The sequence below is a fragment of the Protopterus annectens genome, chromosome 12.part0 (genome assembly GCF_019279795.1).
Source record: "Protopterus annectens isolate FY-2018-M chromosome 12.part0, PAN1.0, whole genome shotgun sequence".
In the NCBI taxonomy this organism is placed as follows: Eukaryota; Metazoa; Chordata; order Ceratodontiformes; family Protopteridae; genus Protopterus; species Protopterus annectens.
The window spans coordinates 287222437-287244074 of record NC_056746.1 but is presented as its reverse complement, the minus strand read 5'-3'; the positions used below and the strand labels follow the sequence as shown (position 1 = coordinate 287244074).

Below are 21638 nucleotides of genomic sequence, written 5' to 3'. Positions count from 1 at the left end.
TTTGCTCCCCTTGTGGGAAAATCCACAATTTGGTAGTAAATGGGTAACACCTCCCTGAGATCTGCTTTGTTGAATTCACCAGCTATCATAAATGCACAGTCGGAATTCTTGCATTGCAGCTCACATATAGCATTATGCAATATATTCAGTGATGTTCACACTCGGTGGTATATATACATCTACTACATAGACACCATTTAGTTCTCTGGGCACATAAAAAGGTCTGTTTTTCAGTATCAGAAATTCCACACTTACAGAGCAATGTTCATTCACAATGTTACAGTTTTCACACCAGCCATCATTCACAAAAATCCACACTCCTCCTCCCTTAGTTTTTCCAGTTTGATCCTCGGCTGGGGTGCCTTCTATGCAGAGTCTGCATATCCTCCCTGTGGTCGCGTGGGTTTCCTCTGGGTGCTCCGGTTTCCTCTCACATCCCAAAGACATGCTGTAGGTGGACTGGATACTCTAAACTGGCCCTAGGTGTGAGTGCATGCATGTGTGTGCCTTCCGTAGAAGGTTGGGTGTCGAGCTGGCAACTCAACACTGTAAAACTTCACTGTTAATCATGAGCGGACAGTTGATCAGTTGTGGCGACCCCTAACTGGGAAAAGCCAAAAGAAGAAGAATCTAGGTTCCTATCAGCTCTCTCAACAAAGTGAAACCATTAAGGCTTACAGCACTGTCACTAATCCGGTTATTTAACCACGTCTCTGTAAAGATTAACAGGAATTTCTCACCTTGTTTGTGGTGGTGAGCTCTCCCTGAGAAACTCCATTTTGTAGTTTAATGAGCATACATTTGCTAACAGAACTGAGGGAAGTGCAGGCCCGTGTGGGTTTGTTTTCAATCTGGCAGCAATTCCAGCTCTGCAGCTTCTTTTCCTGGTTCTATAACACCTCTTCCTTCTGGGTCTCATCCTGATTGTTCCAGAACCTTCCATTCCCTGATTTAGGTACTTTGAAGCTTGTTTCATTAGGATGTTGAGTTCCAGCATTTCTGTGAATGTTACAGGCCCCAGATGTTCCGTAGAAAGCAGTGAATCCAGCCAGAACGATGGCACAATCGAATACTTGATTTCCAGAAGTTTTTTTCTGCTGTAAGTTACTGTAACATCATTAAAATGAGTGGAAAATGAAATTATTATTTTTTTGCCAGAAAAATAAGACAGATTAAGCAATCCTGTATCATGAGCTAACATAGCCGCAGCCTCCCTGGGCATCACCATTTTTTTTTTCCTAAACTTAGTAGCTGTGCCAGTGGGGAGTCTTACTGGGAATCTGCAGAAAGAGGGAGAAACCAGCCCCGGACTGACTACAGTCTCTGTGTGCTCTTAAGGGGAAAATGTACTAGATGCAGAGAGCTGCATCTGGAAATACTGTGTGTGTGTGTGTGTGTGTGTGTGTGTGTGTGTGTGTGTGTGTGTGTGTGTGTGTGTGTGTGTGTGTGTGTGTGTGTGCCTGTCATCCTCCCAGTGTACGTCCCCCACTGGTGCTAGCGGTAAGGTTTGAGGCTCCTTGATTACTGTTGCCAGTGGTGGGGCATCACATATTCTGGTGGGATATCCACATCACATATACTGGTGGGCAGTGGTGGGATATCCACATCACATATATTGGTGGGCAGAGGTGGGATATCCACATCACATATATTTTTGGGCAGTGGTGGGATATCCACATCACATATACTGGTGGGCAGTGGTGGGATATCCACATCACATATATTGGAAAGAGTACTGAGGGTGGCTACAGCAGACATTATACTATCAGAAAGACCAGTGAGCAGTGGCATAGTGCAAAAGTTCACACCTGTTCTGCTATTGATCAGGACTATTATGCTTGCTACGTACGATGTACTGAAGCATAAAAGATCAGTCTGCTCTCTCTAACCAGCATCAGTACAGCAGCAGCTGTTCTGGGTGGGAATGAAAGCTGCACATCAAGTTAAACATGTTAGCTTAATGGACTGAAAGATGAAAACTGGGTTTCATAAGGACAGCAAACATACACTTTGGAAAAATTGGAATCATAAAACTTTCCAGACTGCAAACAGCATTTTAACGTACACTAATGAAGTTCCTTACTTTAATCTGCAGAACCTTATCACTAAAGTATGTACAGAATCTCCTTTGCCTTAATTCCTCATGGAAAGGAAGGACAGCATGGTGCTATTCTATGCAAGGATCCCTGCATATGTAAACTCTGGCAAAAGCGTAAGTGGTTGTGTAAAGTTAACCCAGTCAGCTTTAAGAACTTTCTGAGGAGTCAGAAAGAAACAATATCTTCTCTCAAAAAGTAAAAATTACTTATGAACTATGCTGAATGTTAAATAAGAACTTCTATGGTCACATCTGTCCAACATACAGATTTTCCAAAGGAAAATGGAATATAAGGGCTTAGATCATTTAGACGAATAAAGAACAGAAAACATATTTAAAGAAGCCCATTTGGGGATTAAGATCCAAAGAAGCTTGGAAAGTAAAAGTATTGTAACCTTTTAGGGCAGAATTATTGGACTCCATGGTGTTTCCAAGCCATGTAAAAGTCACATAAATGTTACCCTCAGAAGCGTTTACAAATGAAGAATGATCCATGACTCTGTATTATAGGACATCTTCAATTACTCAAACAATTCTTGACAGGACTGCAAGTTCAGGACTGTCCAAATTACCTTCCATCATCCTAAAAGCCTCCCTAAAGGAGGAGGTTTTCAAAAGGGAATCCTGTAGAGAAGCAAGCTTCACACATACTATTTTCATTTGGAAGCACCTCTAACTGTTTAAACTTGCTAAGCACACATGAATCTATGTACTCTTTGTTCACTGGCCAGTATGTTTCTTGTGGGTCTCTATCATTTCACAAGAAGAGTCTTGTGCTCGAGTCCTCGCAAGCCACTGCCACTGAGTTACACACTCACATGCATCTCTGTCAACTTTCTCAAGAACAAATTCTCAAAGCTGATGCCCAGTGGTGTGGAAACCTGGAAGCCGGTGGCATGTCCAGGGTGAGGCCCCAATGTAAAACAAAGAATGCTGACCGTATGCAATGCCATCACTTGGAAATGTGCAGCCTGAAAACAACAACAAAAAAAAAAAAAACATGAACTAAATGTTGTGAAACATCGTTCCTCAGGTTTTGACCACCATTCACATCCTTCCTGTCAACTGTGGAAGACAATGCTAGCTGAAATTATAAGGTATGATTTGCTCCCAAGAGCAAGGATTACCTGTAAGCCCAGACTCATAATGACATCTTATTTATTGGTTTGCATTTGTTGACCTGGGTACAGCTTTGATTCACATCTATATGTTCACTCCTGGGTCCTCTCCTGTTTGGTATCTACTTTTCTGAAGTACAGGCTAACACAGAAGGTTTTTGGCTAACGAAGTTCGCAGACGACTGGAAACTAGGAGCCATAATCGAAACTCCTAATGATGTGGACATCCTACAAAGGGGCCTCACTGAGATGGATGCCTGGTGTCAAAGCCATGGCCTCAAGCTCAATGCCAAAAAGTGCATTGTCATCCCCTTTGGTAAAAACTCTGTACCCATGAGATACCACATAGGTGGTAGTCTACTTAACACTGAAAGTGTGATAAGAGACCTTGGGACACAAGTGGACAGTGGTCTCTCCTTTGACAATCACATTGCCACAGTAGTCAGGAAATCCTTCTACATGGCACACCTCATCACAAACGATTTCTCATCCAGGAAAAAAGAGGTCATTGTTCCCCTCTACTCGTCACTCATTAGACCCATTATAGAGTACAACGCTCCTTTTGGTATGTACCTCACAAGACATCTACAACAACTGGAAAGGCCGCAGAAATACCTTATAAAGAGGATTACCAGCCTCAAACAGATGCTCTATGCAGACCGTCTCAAAAAAGTCCAGCTTTACTCCATCGCATATCGCCTACTCAGAGGCGATCTCTGTCTAACATACAAAGCTATGTCAAACCCAGAGCTGTTGGACATGCTCCACTTAAGAAATCCCAATCCCTCCGAGCTACACGCTCTAGGGACCTAAACCTTGTCACCACAATAAACAGAACATGCTGGAGGGATAGATTCCTGTCCCAGAGACTTCCCATACTCTGGAACAAACTACCTATATATATCAAACAAAGCTCCTCATTAGCACTCTTCAAGAAAAATCTTGATTGGATGGGAAATAAGAAATTCACTTCGTGGATCACCTCTGTGGCTCTGCTTGACAGGGGCACAGGAAAATAATTTTCTTGGGTGGCGAAAGTCAGGGTACCTTTTTGGCTAGGCTTATATAGGCCCTAGGGCCAATAGCCTAGTACCTACCTATAAACCTATGTGTTAAAAATAAGAGATTGCCCTGGATATCAAAAGAAACCATTAAACTTCAAAAACTAAGGGACAAAACCTGGTATCAATAACAAAAAACAAAAGACAATAAAACTCTGCTAGCATACCAGCAGCTCCACAATCAAACAAAAACAAAACAACTCAAACTAGACAAAAAAATATATTACACAACTATGCAAAACAAATATGAAAACAATCCCAAAAAGTTTTGGCAAGCAATTAACTCACTCCTCCACCCAGGTAAAGCTGCAATCCCAGAACCAATAACCAAAGCACAAATACTGCCTCACAAATCAACACCTACTTTATAAACACCATCCTCTCCTTAGTTACAGGGAACAATTCCACCCCTCTTGTCTATTCCACATAATGTGGAAACTAACAACATTTTTGACCTCAAACCTGTCCCAACTAGCACCATAGGAACAATGCTGAAAAAAACTGAAACCTTCTTCCTTAGCAGCTGGCCAAATCCAAAATGAGTACCTCAAACTGTCAGCTGATGTCACAGCTCTGCCTATCTCCATTCTGGTAAATAGGTCTATAGCAGAACAATATGTCCCAAAATTATAGAAAATTTCCTATATCACCCCTCTGCATAAAGGAGGAACATCAACAGAATTAAACAATTACAGGCCCATAGCCATCCTTTCCCCCTGTATCAAAATTCTGAAAAAAATGTATCCACACTCAATTACTACAATACTATCTCACAACCTTATCTCTCCCTCGCTATATGGTTTCAGACCAAAACACAGCACTACCACAGCCCTAATTAATTTCTCTAACACCATCAACCAACTGAGAAATTCAAACCAGCAAGTAGCATTAATCTTCTTAGACATGTCAAAAGCATTCAGCGCTGTCTCCCATCAGAAACTCCTTAATACTCTTGCCTCACTAAACCTATCAAAGACGTCCCTCTCCTGGTTCCTAAGCTATCTTTTTGATAGATAACAAGCAGTATGATGGAAACCTGAACTCTCAACACTTCTGCCTGTCTCGGTTGGAGTCCCCCAAGGGTCCATACTTGAACCCCTTCTTTTCACCATCTTCTCTAATGATCTAGCCTCATCCACAGCACACGCTAAAGTAGTTCAGTATGAGGACGATTCAACTTTAATCTGCTCAGCAGATACCTTACCAGACCTCCTAATAGTAGCCTAACAAGCTTTTAATGATATAAAAACATATCTAAGTAAATCACAACTAATCCTCAACCCCATAAAGACACAGTTAATGCTATTTACCAGTAGCAAAGAATCACCAACCACCCATCCTTTCACTATTCTCTCAGCAAACAACACAGTCATCCAATCAGTTGAACATACAAAACTCCTTGGAGTGACAATTGACAACAAACTCAGATTTGACCAACACATAACCACCACAATTAAGGAAGTCCACATCAAACTTGGCTCACTGTACAGAAGCAAGTCATTCCTCACTGACAAAACCAGACTAGCCATATCCAGAACCTTCCTCCTCTCTACACTCCTATATGCTTTCCCCCTCTTTACAAACTTAAAAAAAAATCAGACTTAACCAAATTGGAAACTTGCTACAACAAAATAGCCCGTTTCACAGCCAACCTTCCCCACCAAACCCACCACTGTATTGCTCTGCATACATTAAATTGGCTTGAGCTACCTAACCTTCTTTGTCTCTACCAACTTAAATTCACACAGTATCATTTTCCATTCTGAAAGTTGCCCATCCCTCGAGGAACTTGTTCTCTATTCATGCCCATGAAGTCTAAGATCTACAGATAGAAACTTTCTCACAGTAAATAAAGCTAACACTCACAGTGAAGCCCTATTCTCAAATCAAACAGCCAAATTATGGAACTCCCTACCCCACACCCTCTAAAACGCACCTGAATTTACCAGTTTTAAACAACTACTATTTGAACATCTATCCAAGAATTGGCCTTGTTACTGTGCCAAACCTGACTGACAAGATATCTATAACTCTCTCAACACACTGTCCTCTCCTTACTTCATTTTCTCCCTCTCCTCAGTGTTTATTACAGCTCAAAAATAAATATAAAGGAAATCTCATTTGGTCGTAGCTATTATTTAATATGTACACACTACTAACTTTTTTTTTTCTTACAGTGATCTTCACTGAAATGCTTGTGTTTTTTTTTCTACCTGTATCTACTAGAAAACTGCACTGAATACTACTTTGTATAGACTAACTAGAAAATATGTATTATGCATCTTACTGTATGTATACTATTGTACTATCTAATTATTGTATACTGCTTGTATTTCTGTGGAGCTTTTCTCCCCGGGCCTCTGCTGAAAATGGGCTTCTGGCCCAGTCTGACTTTCCCGGTAAACAAATGTAAATAAATAAATATAAGGATCTTTTTCAGACTCAGTCCTGGAGATTTGTTTGATAAATGACTTGCTCAGACTCGCACAGTAAGAAAACTGTGACAGAGAATTAAACCATGTGCTACAGGAAGCAGCCTGTTAACAGTTCAGTTTTATCCCATTGTGCTAGCTAGCTGCCATACTGAGCACATATTACCAAAGAAAGGTTCATGACAAGACTGCATGGGCAAACACTGAGACAATGGTCACTGAAATACAACCAGGCCTACAGCCCTTAAGCCTGAATTCTTAATGTCCTACCCCATATCTAAATGCCACATGGGTAGCAACAAGTATTATACAGACACTGTTTAATCACATTGTCTCCAGATTTCATCCCTGCAAAATGACAGCTGGCAAGGAATTCTTTGAGTTTTAAATGTTAGCACTGATTTTTTTTCGTGTGTTATCCAAGTCTATCTCAGGTCCTTTTCACCTATGGACAAGCCACAAGGGCAACAGTAAATAAAACACATCAATGAACGATTTTGTGTAGCCAATCAGCTATTCAGTATTATTAAAACATATGATTCATCTGGGATGTTTCACAAGAGTCTAAATTAAAAAAGATAAAGCTAGGTCCTGCTTCTGACTCTAAAAACCACACAAGTACTTCAGTGATGTGAGATGTTTAAATCTACCTTTTTTTTGCAGTAAGTGTTGTCACTTTCCTACAACTGTCAGGAAAAATTCAGATAACAAAAGCACTGGAAAAGAACTGTGGATTTGGACACCAAGAACACAATTTAGCTCAAATGTATGCACAATCCACATGGACAATATAAGAGACTGCAGCTTCTAAAGATGCAGGTGATGAGTTTTACATCACTGCAGAATGCGTCAGAAAAATAATCTTTCTGATGTATCCAGAGCTGTAGGAGTGAAATTGTCAGTTTAATATGACACTCAAGTTTTTCAGTGCTGCTTAATGTTTGAAGGTTACAAATGGAAGAGCTATGGTCATCCTGTCAGAGCCAACAAATGAAACTATAGATACCTATGTTAAGGGTTTATGCACACAAGACAGAATTACTCACAGCAAAAAATACAAACATAATATTACAGAGGCAAGTGCATACCAATATGCATAAACTTCACCTACCTCTGCCTTAGACTTGTGTGAAAATCCACGTTGCTCTGGGGACTAATTACACCTTGTACTGCATAGGGCTGCAAAGAAAGACAGAACATTTACTTGATATTTAAAAAGCTGCAGCAAATTATTCAACAAACTTGAACCACGAAAAGTGAAACAATCTGCACTTGCATGGGATCAGCTTGGACATCAATTCTTCCACTGGTAAACAAGGTACGTGATGGAACCACTCTATGCACAGACTCCAGAACATATGACACAGTTTACAGAATGCTTTCTACCTAGTGTGTTCTGATTACTCAGTCAACATTCAGCATAACAACTTCCCATTGTAGCCACATCCCCTGGGTCCAGTGCCTCAGTATAGAGGAGTATGAGTGTGTGCCTCCCCCTCCTGTGATGTACCATGTAACACATGTGTTGGTTGTTGTGTCTTTCCTCATCTGGCCTCTTGGAAGGAAAGGTCTGAAGAATGCCTTTGCCATGATTTTACCTAATTTTTTTAGATTTATGGCAGATGCAGAGGTCTTTGAGTCATAGGCCTTGGAATGCACTTGCCCCAGCATGTGCCCCCCAACCCAGGTCTGGAGGCATCTGTCGATGATGGTTTGTCTTGGCTGACTCTCAGAGGGCAATCACTCTGTTTGATTGGCAGTGGCCTTTAGCCCACATAGGAACACTTGGAATCCTTCATAAAGGAAAAATACCTGCAGTCAACAGCACATCATTCCTAGCAGATTTCCCAGACAGATAGCAATCTGAGGTTTGATTCAAAAATTTAATAAACTACTTACAAGTTATCAGGCATTAAAACATGTCTCTCTTTCTTCTGGTGCAGTCTTGTTATACAAAACCACAAAAAATGTACCCAGTGTAAGAAAACACTTTTGACACTTTCCACATTTACAGCAGCGTGTCTTGAAAGCTTGTTGCAAAAGCTGCACATAATAAAGAGTGCTGAAGCTTAAATAGGGCACAGGACTGCTGCAAGTTAAATGGCATCAGGAGCAATTCAAGTTAAACTGTTAAGTCAACCTGGCAGCAGTTTCCTAGGAATGAGAAAAAACAGTCAGTAGTGCATCTACAACAACTGTTGCTCCAAGAAGGTACAGTTGTGCGAGTCTACTGGTATTAATAGCAGGTGTTCACTTAACATGATCACTTGTGCAGGAATTCATATGAATTAAATGGAGGCAGATGTCAGCTGCCTTACCTGATCTTTTTCAGCAGTCAGACATTCTTAGGGGCCACATGAACAGACTCAAACCATGGTCACTGGGAATATAACAATAACAAAGTGTATCATGCATTCTACTTTGTTAATTTTTGATCTCCAGAAAGTGGTAAACAGAGCTAGTATACCAACAAATGCATTTTGGAAAGGCTAAGGGAGTTGTGAAAGCTTAAACCAATATAAAACCACATAAAAGAAAAAGGCAAATTTTCACAAAAACACTAAAATATGCCTCCAACTACTGCAAAACCAAAATAAAAGGAAATGTGCTTTCTTACCTTGATTAAGTCATAGTGCAATAAAGATGAATTACCACTGTAAATGATGAAGGGCTGGCTACATTTGGAGACTACTACATCCAAAATAGGTGCAGCATCAGAGATGGGATGCTGGAATGGAGGCAGCCAGTCCTGCAACAATGATCCTGTTATTTCAACATCTACTGTTATGACGGGTAAATTCACACAACTACACTATGTTCACCATAAAGTCAAAATGCAGAACATGAAAAACTAATCAGCAATGTGCCCTCAGTCCTCAGTAAGGCATGGCTGATCAAAATCATGCTCTGCAGGATAGCCAAAGTAAAGTTTGCTCAACTTAGGAATCCAGTCTGTAACATTATGTAAGAACTAGAAAGTAGTGAAATGGATGCCCAAGTAGAAGCCTCTCAGAAGCTTTATTTTAATAATTTTACAGGGAAGTAAACTGAGTGAAATGAACATGGTCCTCTTTCACACACAATCTAGTTACAGTGCAAGGAGCAGTACTTAAGTTTATAACAGTATTAGGCCTAGCTTATGCAAGCATCATATATGCAGAAGTTTAACTTAATACTAACACATTAACTAGATAACATCAAAAAGCGTACTGACTCTTCAGACCCATATGGTAATACCAAATGAAACTGCAGAATCAGTTTTAGCTAACAACCTCACAACAATTATACATGGCTTGCACTAGTAAAGAAAAGTACAGTATGCAATGGTTTTAATACATTTGGAAGAGCGTTTCATACTCTTGGAACTATAATGGAAAATGCTCTTGACAAGCATTACAGAGAGCAGTGCAGAATGTGTTTTAATGCAAATATATGAAACCTTAGAGTTCTACTACACCTTTTAGAGTCTAAGAAGTTTACATATAGACCCACAGCAGTACAGGCCATTATGTAACTGATGGTTTGCTTCACAGATTAATAGGGAAATCAACTAGCAGAAGCTGTGGGTGTAGCTACAATAATGCTGCTTCCCTGATGTACTTATAATCAATCTGTAAATTTTATTTTGTAATGCCTATACTCCAAGTTATTTGACAAGGTTGCAGATATAACTGGACGGGATTATTCCACTGTGGCAAAACAGGATGTTTTTGTCAGGGTCTGTCTATCTTCTGCGATGAAAAGGCCTGAGGCTCTAAATCAGGCAGAAAGCAGCAACTTTACTCTGTCTGCGGTACCAAGGATACAATCAGAAAAGCTCACAGCTGGATCTCTACATACAGATTCACAGGTACCTATATATGAATTATGTACCAATTCTAATGAGGATCCTTTGCTCCATTTACTACTGTACCAATTCTAATGAGGCTCCTTTGCTCCAGTTACTATTGTACCAATTCTAATGAGGATCCTTTGCTCCAGTTACTACTGTACCAATTCTAATGAGGATCCTTTGCTCCAGTTTGTACTGCACCAATTCTAATGAGGATCCTTTGCTCCAGTTACTATTGTACCAATTCTAATGAAGATCCCTTGCTCCAGTTACTATTGTACCAATTCTAATGAGGATCCTTTGCTCCAGTTTGTACTGTACCAATTCTAATGAGGATCCTTTGCTCCAGTTACTATTGTACCAGTTCTAATGAGGATCCTTTGCTCCAGTTACTATTGTACCAATTCTAATGAGGATCCTTTGCTCCAGTAACTATTGTACCAATTCTAATGAAGATCCCTTGCTCCAGTTACTATTGTACCAATTCTAATGAGGATACTTTGCTCCAGTTTGTACTGTACCAATTCTAATGAGGATCCTTTGCTCCAGTTACTATTGTACCAGTTCTAATGAGGATCCTTTGCTCCAGTTACTATTGTACCAATTCTAATGAGGATCCTTTGCTCCAGTTACTATTGTACCAATTCTAATGAAGATCCCTTGCTCTAGTTACTATTGTACCAATTCTAATTGAGGATCCTTTGCACCAGTTTGTACTGTACCAATTCTAATGAGGATCCTTTGCTCCAGTTACTACTGTACCAGTTCTAATGAGGATCCTTTGCTCCATTTACTAGTTTACCAATTACAGCCCTTAAGGCCAAATACAACACCAAACATACTTGTCATAGGTGACTCCATAGTCAGACACACTGACGTCCCACTCACCAGGCTGAACAAGGAGAGGGTCACAGTAAGCTGCCTATCGGGCGCTAGAATCCGCCACATAACACAAGCACTCGGGTCACTCCACGGCAAGTACAAATATGACACAGTCATTGTCCATGCTGGTGTGAATGACCTGAGACGTACCTCCCTGGACTACATGAAAAGAGACATAGAGGAGCTCTCTGATTATGTAGCCCAGGCAGGTATGACCCTAACCCTGAGCAGTATCCTTCCTTCAACAAGAATGATGCCACAATATAGAGACAAGATGATCAGCTTTAACAATTGGCTTAATGTCTGGTGTCATTCAAAGGGGATCCAGTGTCTGTCTGCCTGGGATGACATGCTTGACAAGCCACGCTGCTGCAAGGGACGGCTTGCACCTGTCACCCTGGGATTCCGGATGTTGGCTAAGGCTCTTGCCACCCCATAGTGCCTTTTTAGGCAAGGCTCAAATTCTAAACCTACCACCCTAGAAAACAAAATGGGAAGAAACTGAGGGTAATGCTGCTCAATGCCAGAAGTCTAAATCTCAAAATGCACGCACTTTCGAGGCCCTTCTCAGTATGGAGAACATCGATGTCTGTGCTGTAACTGAAACTTGGTTCAAGGCTCCTGAGAGCACCCCGGCACTATTAGGTTTTACCTCATATCATGCGTTCCGGCCCCAAAACCCGGACCACACCACAAAAGGAGGGGGTGTATCCATATTCATAAAGGATACCCACACCTCCAGGTTGGTGGCAACGCACGAAGCTTCGGAAACCATCCAGGTGCAACTAACCATAGGCAAAACTGCTCTACAAATTGTAGCATGCTACAGGCCACCCTCTCAAACTCAGAAACTCCGCACAGCCTTCCTGAAGACACTGGAGGGTATAAATGTATCTCCAAACACCATCATATTGGGTGACTTCAACTACCCGAATATAGACTGGGAACATTACTCAAGCCCTAACTTTCTAGCCCAACGGTTCCTGGAGTTCACAAATTCAAATGCCATGGAACAGCTAGTCACTGTTCCCACGAGAGGAGAAAATATACTAGATCTCATTGTCACAAACATGGGGACAAAATGCTCCACACCGGAAGTATATCCCTCATTGGTGAGATCTGATCATAAACTAATCTCACTGGAAATCCACATCCCGCCCCCACCCCAAACAAAAAAGACCATAGTGAAGAACTTCTCTAAAGCAAACTTCACACTACTCAAGACTGGTGTGGTATCCTTCAAGGCCCCTGAGCCAGTGGAAACCACAACCCAAGCTACGGAAGCCCTTACAAATGCCTTCAATGAACACCTCCAGGACTGCATGGATCAGGCAATCCCAAATAAAACCAAGACTCTTTCCACAAAGGGCAAACGTCCAGTCTGGTGGACCCCAGCCATTAACAAACTTTACAATAAGAGGAGAAAGCTATTACATGATAGAACAAAATCCATAAAAGGGAAGTCACCCCTGATCATTATTAGTAAAAAAAATACGAGCACTCATAAAATCAACTAAGGCCAATTTTGAGAGAAAAATTGCCATGGATTCAAAGGACAATCATAAGGCCTTTTTCAGCTATGTTAGGAACCTGGGTGGAAACACCCAGATATGCTCAGAATTAGTCCAAAATGATACAAAAATCACTGAACCCACAGACATTGCCAACATACTGGCAGACAGGTTCAGTGCAAACTTCACCCCCCTAAAGGAGAGATAACTATCCCAGCCGAGTGTAGCCTCCCGGACATCTCAAATGCGCAGGTGAAAGCTGCTCTCTCTAAAGCTAAAAACACAGCATCAATGGGACCGGATGGTGTCCCTGGCTGTGTGCTACACGAGCTAAATGAGGAATTAAACCCGCACATAAGGCAGCTGTTTAATCTCAGCCTTACCACAGGATACGTGCCCAAGGAGTGGCGACGGCAACTGTGGTCCCACTCCACAAAGGCGCCTCTACTGACCCTGGTAATTACCGCCCCATAAGTTTAACAAGTCTAGTCTGCAAAGCTATGGAGAGGATCATAATGGAGCTCATAAACAAAGATATAGGGGACTTGAAGACATTGGACCCGACCCAGTTTGGCTTTGTCAAGGGAAGATCATGCCTTTTGAACTTGGTCGACTTCTTCGAAACAGTCACCAAGGCCAATGATGAGGGAAAGGCAGTCCATACAGCCTACCTTGACCTTGCAAAGGCTTTGACACAATACCCCACTCGGGTATTGTAGAAAAACTTACCAGCTTAAATGTAAACCCATATGTCACAAGATGGGTTGCAAACTGGCTTAAGGACAGAACCCACAGGGTTAGAGTTGCTGGCGCTATGTCAGACTCCAAGCCGGTCACAAGTGGTGTCCCACAGGGCTCGGTCCTTGGCCCCTATTGTTTGGCATCTACTTCTCAGAAGTACAGGCCAACATGGGAGGACTTTGGCTGACAAAGTTTGCAGACGACTGCAAACTGGGCGCCATAGTGGAAAGTGCATCGGACACGGATATCCTTCAGAAGGGACTCACGGAAACAGATAGCTGGTGCCAGAGCCATGGCCTGAAGTTAAACGCCAAAAATGTATAGTCATACCCTTCGGGAAAAACAAGGTAACCCCAAGCTACCATATAGGTGGCAATCCACTAAGCACAGAAGAGGTTATCAGGGACCTGTGGACCCAGGTTGACAGTGGCCTTTCATTTGACACTCACATTGCTAAAGTGGTTAGAAAGACCTTCTACATTGCCCACCTGATCATGAAGGGATTCACATCCAGATCTAGTGAGGTCATTGTTCCCATGTACTCTTCACTTATCAGACCAATGATCGAGTACAATGCCCCATTCAGGATGTATCTCACCCGACATCTGCAGCAATTGGAGAGACCCCAAAAGTTCCTCACCAAAAGGATAAAGGGACTCCAAAATCTGTCATATGCTGCCAGATTGAAGAAACTCCAGCTCTATACAGTCGCATACCATCTGCTCAGAGGTGACATGTGCCTGACATACAAGGCCATGTCCAACCCGGAATTAATGGACATGCTCCACCTCAAAAAATCCAAATCCACCAAAACCACTAGAGCAAGCGACTTAAACCTTAGCACGGATATGAACAGGACGTGCTGGAGGGATAGATTTATCACTCAGAGACTCCCTATGCTGTGGAATAAAATCCCGGTCCATGTGAGGCAGAGCACCTCGCTGACTCTGTTCAAGAGAAATCTAGACCTGTGGATGGGAGATCGTAGGTTTACCCCGGGAATCATCTCTGTGTCATTGCTGGACAGAGGCACAACAAACTAATGGGCACAGTATTTTTTCATATAAGGGGTGGCATAAGCCACAAAAATTTGGGCTAGGCTTATAAATGCCTTAGGGCAGATAGCCTAGTATAAACCTATGAACCTATGAACCTATAATGAAGATCCTTTGCTCCAGTAACTATTGTACCAATTCTAATGAGGATCCTTTGCTCAATTTACTACTGCACCAATTCTAATGAAGATCCTTTGCTCCAGTAACTATTGTACCAATTCTAATGAGGATCCTTTGCTCCATTTACTACTGCACCAATTCTAATGAAGATCCTTTGCTCCAGTTACTATTGTACCAATTCTAATGAGGATCCTTTGCTCCAGTTTGTACTGCACCAATTCTAATGAGGATCCTTTGCTCCAGTTACTATTGTACCAATTCTAATGAGGATCCTTTGCTCCAGTTACTATTGTACCAATTCTAATGAGGATCCTTTGCTTCAGTTTGTACTCTACCAATTCTAATGAGGATCCTTTGCTTCCGTTACTATTGTACCAGTTGTAATGAGGATCCTTTGCTCCAGTTTGTACTGTACCAATTCTAATGAGGATCCTTTGCTCCAGTTACTATTGCACGAATTCTGAGGATCCTTTACTCCAGTTATTACTGTACCAATTCTAATGACGATCCTTTGCTCCAGTTACTACTGTACCAGTTCTGAGGATCCTTTGCTCCACATACTACACTACCAATTCTAATGAGGCTCCTTTGCTCCAGGTACTACTGTACCAATTCTAATGAAGATCCTTTGCTCCAGGTACTACTGTACCAATTCTGAGGATCCTATGCTCCAATTACTACAATGAGGATCCTTTGCTCCAGTTACTATTGTACCAATTCTAATGAGGATCCTTTGCTCCAGTTTGTACTGTACCAGTTCTAATGAGGATCCTTTGCTCCAGTTACTATTGTGCCAATTCTAATGAGGATCCTTTACTCCAGTTTGTACTGTACCAATTCTAATGATCCTTTGCTCCAGGTACTATTGTATCAATTCTAACGAGGATCCTTTGCTCCAGTTACTATTTTCCTAATTCTAATAAGGATTCTTTGCTCCATTTACTACTGTACTAATTCTAATGAGGATCCTTTGCTCGAGGTACTATTGTACCAATTCTAATGAAGATAGTTTGCTCCAGTTACTACTGACCATACCAAGTTACTTACATACAGCTGGTCTTACCAAGCCTAACATAAAGCCCCAGCTTCTTTAATGCATAAACTCAGTGATGTTTTTTTTTTGGTAGCTTCTACAGGATTTTGGTGGGAGAGCCAGAAAACCATATCATCTGTGTGTTGTAACCTTTTAAGTAAGATTAACAGCCTAGTAAAATGTACAAACCCAGGAAGAAATCATCAAGGGATTATTTTACTTACTAGGTGGATGCTGAATTATTTATAAGACATTTACTCTGAGAATCTGTTCTTTGGGCAACTTTCAAACCAGTTTACTACAGGATGGTTTAAACCTTACAAAGGCAATTCAGTTGGCATTTTCTTATAACTAATGCTTTTAGGCAGATTTGCAAAACAAGACCTGACAGTTTGCCTTTGTCCTTAGCTGTTATGATGGTTTTGGTGAAAGGCAGTAGAGTCCTAATAGTACTTTGCCCATTTCTCATCAATGTTCATTTTCCCTTTGTAAGCCATATACCTGTATGTATAACTTCAGTTAGGGAGACCATGCCTTTCTCCAAAATTATGGATAATACAGGAAGTAATGCAATAGGCCTATTTTAGTTTTTGGTCCTTGATTTGATGAGCAGATAATGCAAATGGGCTTCCAAAGTTCTGGGAAGATTCCTAGAAGTAAGCAGACATACATAACAGATTGAGACAGTTCAGCTATGAATATGTTAGAGGGTCTGAAGGTACAAGCTATAAAAGAATGCCTGATCATAGCTTGGAATTTCTCTCAGCAATGCAGTTACTTTGGCGATTTGTAATTTCACTGTAGTTAAATCCAGATGAAAACTGAAAACTGCATTTGTTTTTTTTTCTTTCCCATTTGGTTAGGAACAACAGTTACTGTACTGTGCTGCTTTGCAAAGATGTTAGCAGATCTGCCAGATATTATCATTGCTGTTAAAAAGCATGTCCTTTCCAACATTTGGGGAAAGGATGTGTCTGACTTTAGTTTTACCAGTTTCTCTTTCCAAAATTTCAATGTTTTAGTATGGGTTAAATATATTGGCTTCAGAAAGTGTATTTTTCTTTTCTTAGTCTTCCTTTCACCGTAGTTCCTAATGTCACAGAAATGCTGGAGGTCAGATTGGCAGCTCCTTCACTTTTGCCAGGTTATTCCATCTTCAAAGGCATGCTTCAGTTCAGGCATCATCCATGGGGCTGGAATATTTCTGTATAGGCAAAAAGTATTTTGCAATGGTAACAGAATTTCTAGATAACACTGTAAGCAGTGTGGCAGTCATTTTGATTGGTGCCACAGAACCAGTGAGTATTTACCCAAATATTCCCAAATTGCCTTTTCTTGTTCTTCTTTACATGCCCTGTACTCCCAACAGTACCTTCACAACAAACTAGAAATGCCCTGCAATGATCTCTAAAAAATAGGTGCCTCTTAAAGGAGACCACATCTGGACAGGCATCTTGTGCAGATCTGGTCCAGAAAGGTATACATCTCTGTGACTGGATTCTGTCTGGACATTTTGCCAGCTGTGTGCGACAACTATCACTAAGGGAAACAAATGGCAGCTAGGTAAGTTTACTCTCCCTGTATAGACTAAAATCTCCCATCAATAACTTACTGTTACACTGTAGATTGGACAGCATTGTAGTGATAACATTTGTCCAGAGTTTGGAGTGCTTAACAGAGGCAGGTAATGTAGACCACCTTAAAGTCCGAGTTTGTGGCCCACCAAGCACTGCAAGCAGTGACAAACAAACTAATCTGTATCACGGCCTATTCAGTCTGATGTGATTTCTACAAGTACAGAACTGTTTATCTGATAAACATACACCATCACCACATGTGCTGCTATCAAGTGTCAGACTGTGGAAGGCACAGTAGCTGTCCAGCAGCACCAGTGGGAGGTGAGCTCCTGGGTTTAGTAAGAATTCAGCAACTCCAACCCCTTTACTCTTGCTGTAGTGAATTACCATCTCACAGACAGGAAAAATGTACTAGAATCTCAACTCAAGGAAACAGAATGAGACTAGCAGTGATACTCTGCATGCTTAAACGTTACAGAAAAATGAGAATTATGTAGCGTTAAACAAGCTTACCTCTTGACTAGCTGGTTGATATTCAGTTTTACCAATATGCTCAAGTTATAGAAGTTTATCAATGCTTCAAAGGGTATTCCCTTTTTTTTTCTGACCCTGACATTTACCGTGGCAAGAAGTATTCAAGTTTATCATCATGTTAGAGTTGTTAACTCTCGGCACCTGGCATGATCATGATTTCAAGCGAACGCAGCATAAATTGCAACAGGGCATTTTATGCAACAGTAGAAACATGCCTGAAAATGTATATATTGTAATTAAGTCTTTGCTGTAAGCTGCAACTGGACAACATTTTGGAATTGTATAACTGAGTGCCTAGAAAAGATAGTAAGCATTTCTGAGAGATTACTCTAAATGCAGTAATGATTCTTTGCAGTGATTTCTGCAAGTACAAAGTTTGATCAATAAATAAATGCTTTTACTTTTTATGCTACGCCCATTTATGTGTTCTTACAGAAGGGGTTAACAAGTGTGAAGAAGGCAAGGATGGACCCCATCCCGTTTTCCTGATGGAAATCTCCAGACTGCTAGTAGCAGTTCAAGATACCCCAGACAGAATTCCTGCTTAGCAGAAATGCACATAATTACTTACATACTGCAAACAAAACTGGTAGCTGTTCAAAAGTCTTTCATTTATTTTTCAGCTTTTACAAGCTGCATCTCCAAATATTTGTTTGTTTTTTGTTCTTACTTTATTTTGTATATTACTTTCTTTTTGCTGACTCCTGACATAGACAATCTTCCATGTTTTTTACTTTCTATAACAATTCCACTTTCTCATTCCACAGCTGGGTAGCATTTATTTAAGTTCTTTCAGTCTTTTGTAATCAGGGTTTATAATGTTTTCCTTCTACTTAGCAAGCTGTTGCTGTAGAATTTCAGCTTTTCAGCAATATTTGCTTTTAAATTATCTAGTTACCAACATAATGAGAATTTGTTTGGCAATGCCTGATGTTCCAATATCCAAGGATTTGAACCATTAACTTCCAGGTTCTCAGTTTGGTGCTTTAGTGATGAAGCTAACACTTCTATCAGTGGGAATATTTTGTCTGGCACTGAAAGAATGGACAGTTATATAGGTTCATAGGTAAGTACTAGGCTAGCTGCCATTTTTAGCCTGGCCAGTTTTTCTCAAAGGTAAGAATCAAACCCTGTACCTTGTGTCTGTAAGATAAAAACCTTAATCATTATGCCAACCCCAAGAAAATGTAATAATTCTACTTCGGATTGAACCCAGGACCTTCTGCATGTTAGGTAGATGTGATTACCACTACACTACAGAAACAACATAATCTGTCAAACACATTTTCCAGTCCTCCCAACTTCCTGCCTGGCCAGGTGACCATGACCCACGTTTCCACCCTCAGTGAGAAGCATACAGCACAATCCAGTATCATACTGTACAGGTATTTCAAGCCACACTGTTGAATGTGGTTAGCTAATGCAATTCACAATAAGATGCAGAAAATAACTGCATTAAGAATGTGCAAGATGTCATCTTCACAAGGTACAAAACTGTTCTGATCTCCAAGTTAGTGATTTGTTGAAGGTATTAATTTGTTACTGTAAGCATACGCAAAGACACTATTCCATTACAAAAAATGCACAAAAAGCTTAGTCTTCTCCCTTAAAATGCATTATGTCCAGCAGAATGTCACTAATGGACATAGCATCACTGATGGACATAACTGGGCCATTCCTACAACTTCATATTAAAATCTATAAAATATTTCTCAATTTTCATTCAAAGTTACATGGAACAGTGCTGTTGGCTATGGTGGTGCTGGGTGGGCATATTTCTTAACATACCAAAGGCCTGCACAGTGATATTTATTCACTTATTTATTTACTTATTGACATTTGTTTACAGAGAAAGTCTGACTGAGTAACAAGTACCCATTTCAGCTGAAACTCAGAGAGAAAAACTCCACAGAGTAAGATAACATCAAATAAAACACTTTGAAAATGGGATAGCATAAAACAAAACACAAGGAAACATGTGATATAATAAAAAAATAAAAAAATGACAACTATGAGATAACCAAAAGTGTGATAAGGGACTTATGGACACAAGTGGACAGTGGTCTCACCTTCGATAACCACATCGCCACAACAGTCAGGAAATCCTTCTATGTGGCACACCTCATCATTAAGGGCTTTCCATCCAGAAAAAAGGAGGTTATTGTCCCACTGTACTCATCTCTCATTAGACCCATTATAGAGTACAACGCCCCATTTGGTATGTACCTCACAAGACATCTGCAACAACTGGAAAGGCCACAGAAATACCTCACTAAAAGAATCAGAAGTCTAAAGCAGATGCCCTATGCTGACCGTCTAAAAAAACTCCACGTATACTCTGTCACATATCGCCTGCTCAGAGGTGATCTCTTCTTAACATACAAGGACATGTCAAACCCAGAGCTGCTGGACATGCTACACTTAAAGAAATCCCAATCTCTCAGAGCCACACGCTCCAGGAATCTAAACCTGGTCATCACAATGAACAAAACATGATGGATAGGTTCCTGACCCAGAGACTCCCCATACACTGGAACAGACTGCTCATACATGTTAAGCTGAGCGCCTCTTTGGCCCTCTTCAAAAAGAACCTTGACGATTGGATGGGAGATAGGAAATTCACCCCGGGGATCACATCAATCACCTTGTTAGATAGGGGACTAGGGAAGTAATAGCCTGGGAATTGTTATGGCTAGGCTTGTATAGGCCCTAGGGCCGATAGCCTAGTACCAGCCTATGAACCTATGATGATCAGTATACACAAAAGTATTAAAAGTACAGTCTATTATGCTATGAAAAAAAAAAAAGAAAAGAAAATAAGTCCCAGCTAAGAATGAGGAGAGGTCAGGTGTTGAAAAGTAGAGGTAGTATGATAAGCGGTTAGTATGAATGTGAATTATGGTGTGGTGCAGTGTTACTAAGAAATGCTTTGACAGAGGGTTTAAATACATGGAGGCTAGACACAGTTCTGATTGAATCTGGGGTGGAGATCCATAGTTTGCTATGTAATGCGACTACAGACTTTGTCCCATAATTTTTTTGTTTACAGATTTCAAGCAGGATTTTGTCTTGAGAGCACACAGGGTGACTGAGATGATGCTGATAAAGTACTGAAGGCAGGTAGAGGGATTATATAATATTTTATGGGTTAGAAGAAATTGTGTATGGGCTAGTATATATGGGAATTCTAACCAGCTAAGAAAGTACATAATGCAGAGCAATGATGAGCTTTATGTGGCAGGTTAGCTACAAATCTAGCTATCTTATTATAGCATTGCTCTCGTTGTGATTTAAGAGAAATCTGGATGTCAGTCAAAACAGGTGAGCCATAGAGAAGAGAGGGTAAAAGATAAGAGTCAGTCAGGGTGATTACACTAGGAATAAGGAATTTTTTTTTGATATATATATATATATATATATATATATATATATATATATATATATATATCTTACCTAGCTTTTGATGAGTTTTTTATACAGATTTGTATTTGAAGATCAATCTTAAGTTGTCATCTATGGTGACTCCAAGCAAATTGGTATGGGTAACTACTTCAATAGTTGTATTGTTTAGAGAGGTAATGTAGAACTTATTTTTAGCATTGGCATGGGACTTGGGAAAAACAGTAGTAGTTCAGCCCTTTTGG

General features: G+C 40.6%; 1 protein-coding gene across 1 annotated transcript in view; it reads right to left on the bottom strand.

The window, feature by feature from the left end:
* The window catches only part of LOC122816513 (methyltransferase-like 26), a 165181-nt gene that overhangs the window by 25271 nt on the left and 118272 nt on the right, over positions 1 to 21638 (bottom strand). Inside the window, exon 3 of the mRNA XM_044089347.1 lies at positions 7821 to 7888. Coding sequence (XP_043945282.1) covers positions 7821 to 7888 — 68 coding nt within the window. The remainder of the gene's footprint in view (positions 1 to 7820; positions 7889 to 21638) is intronic.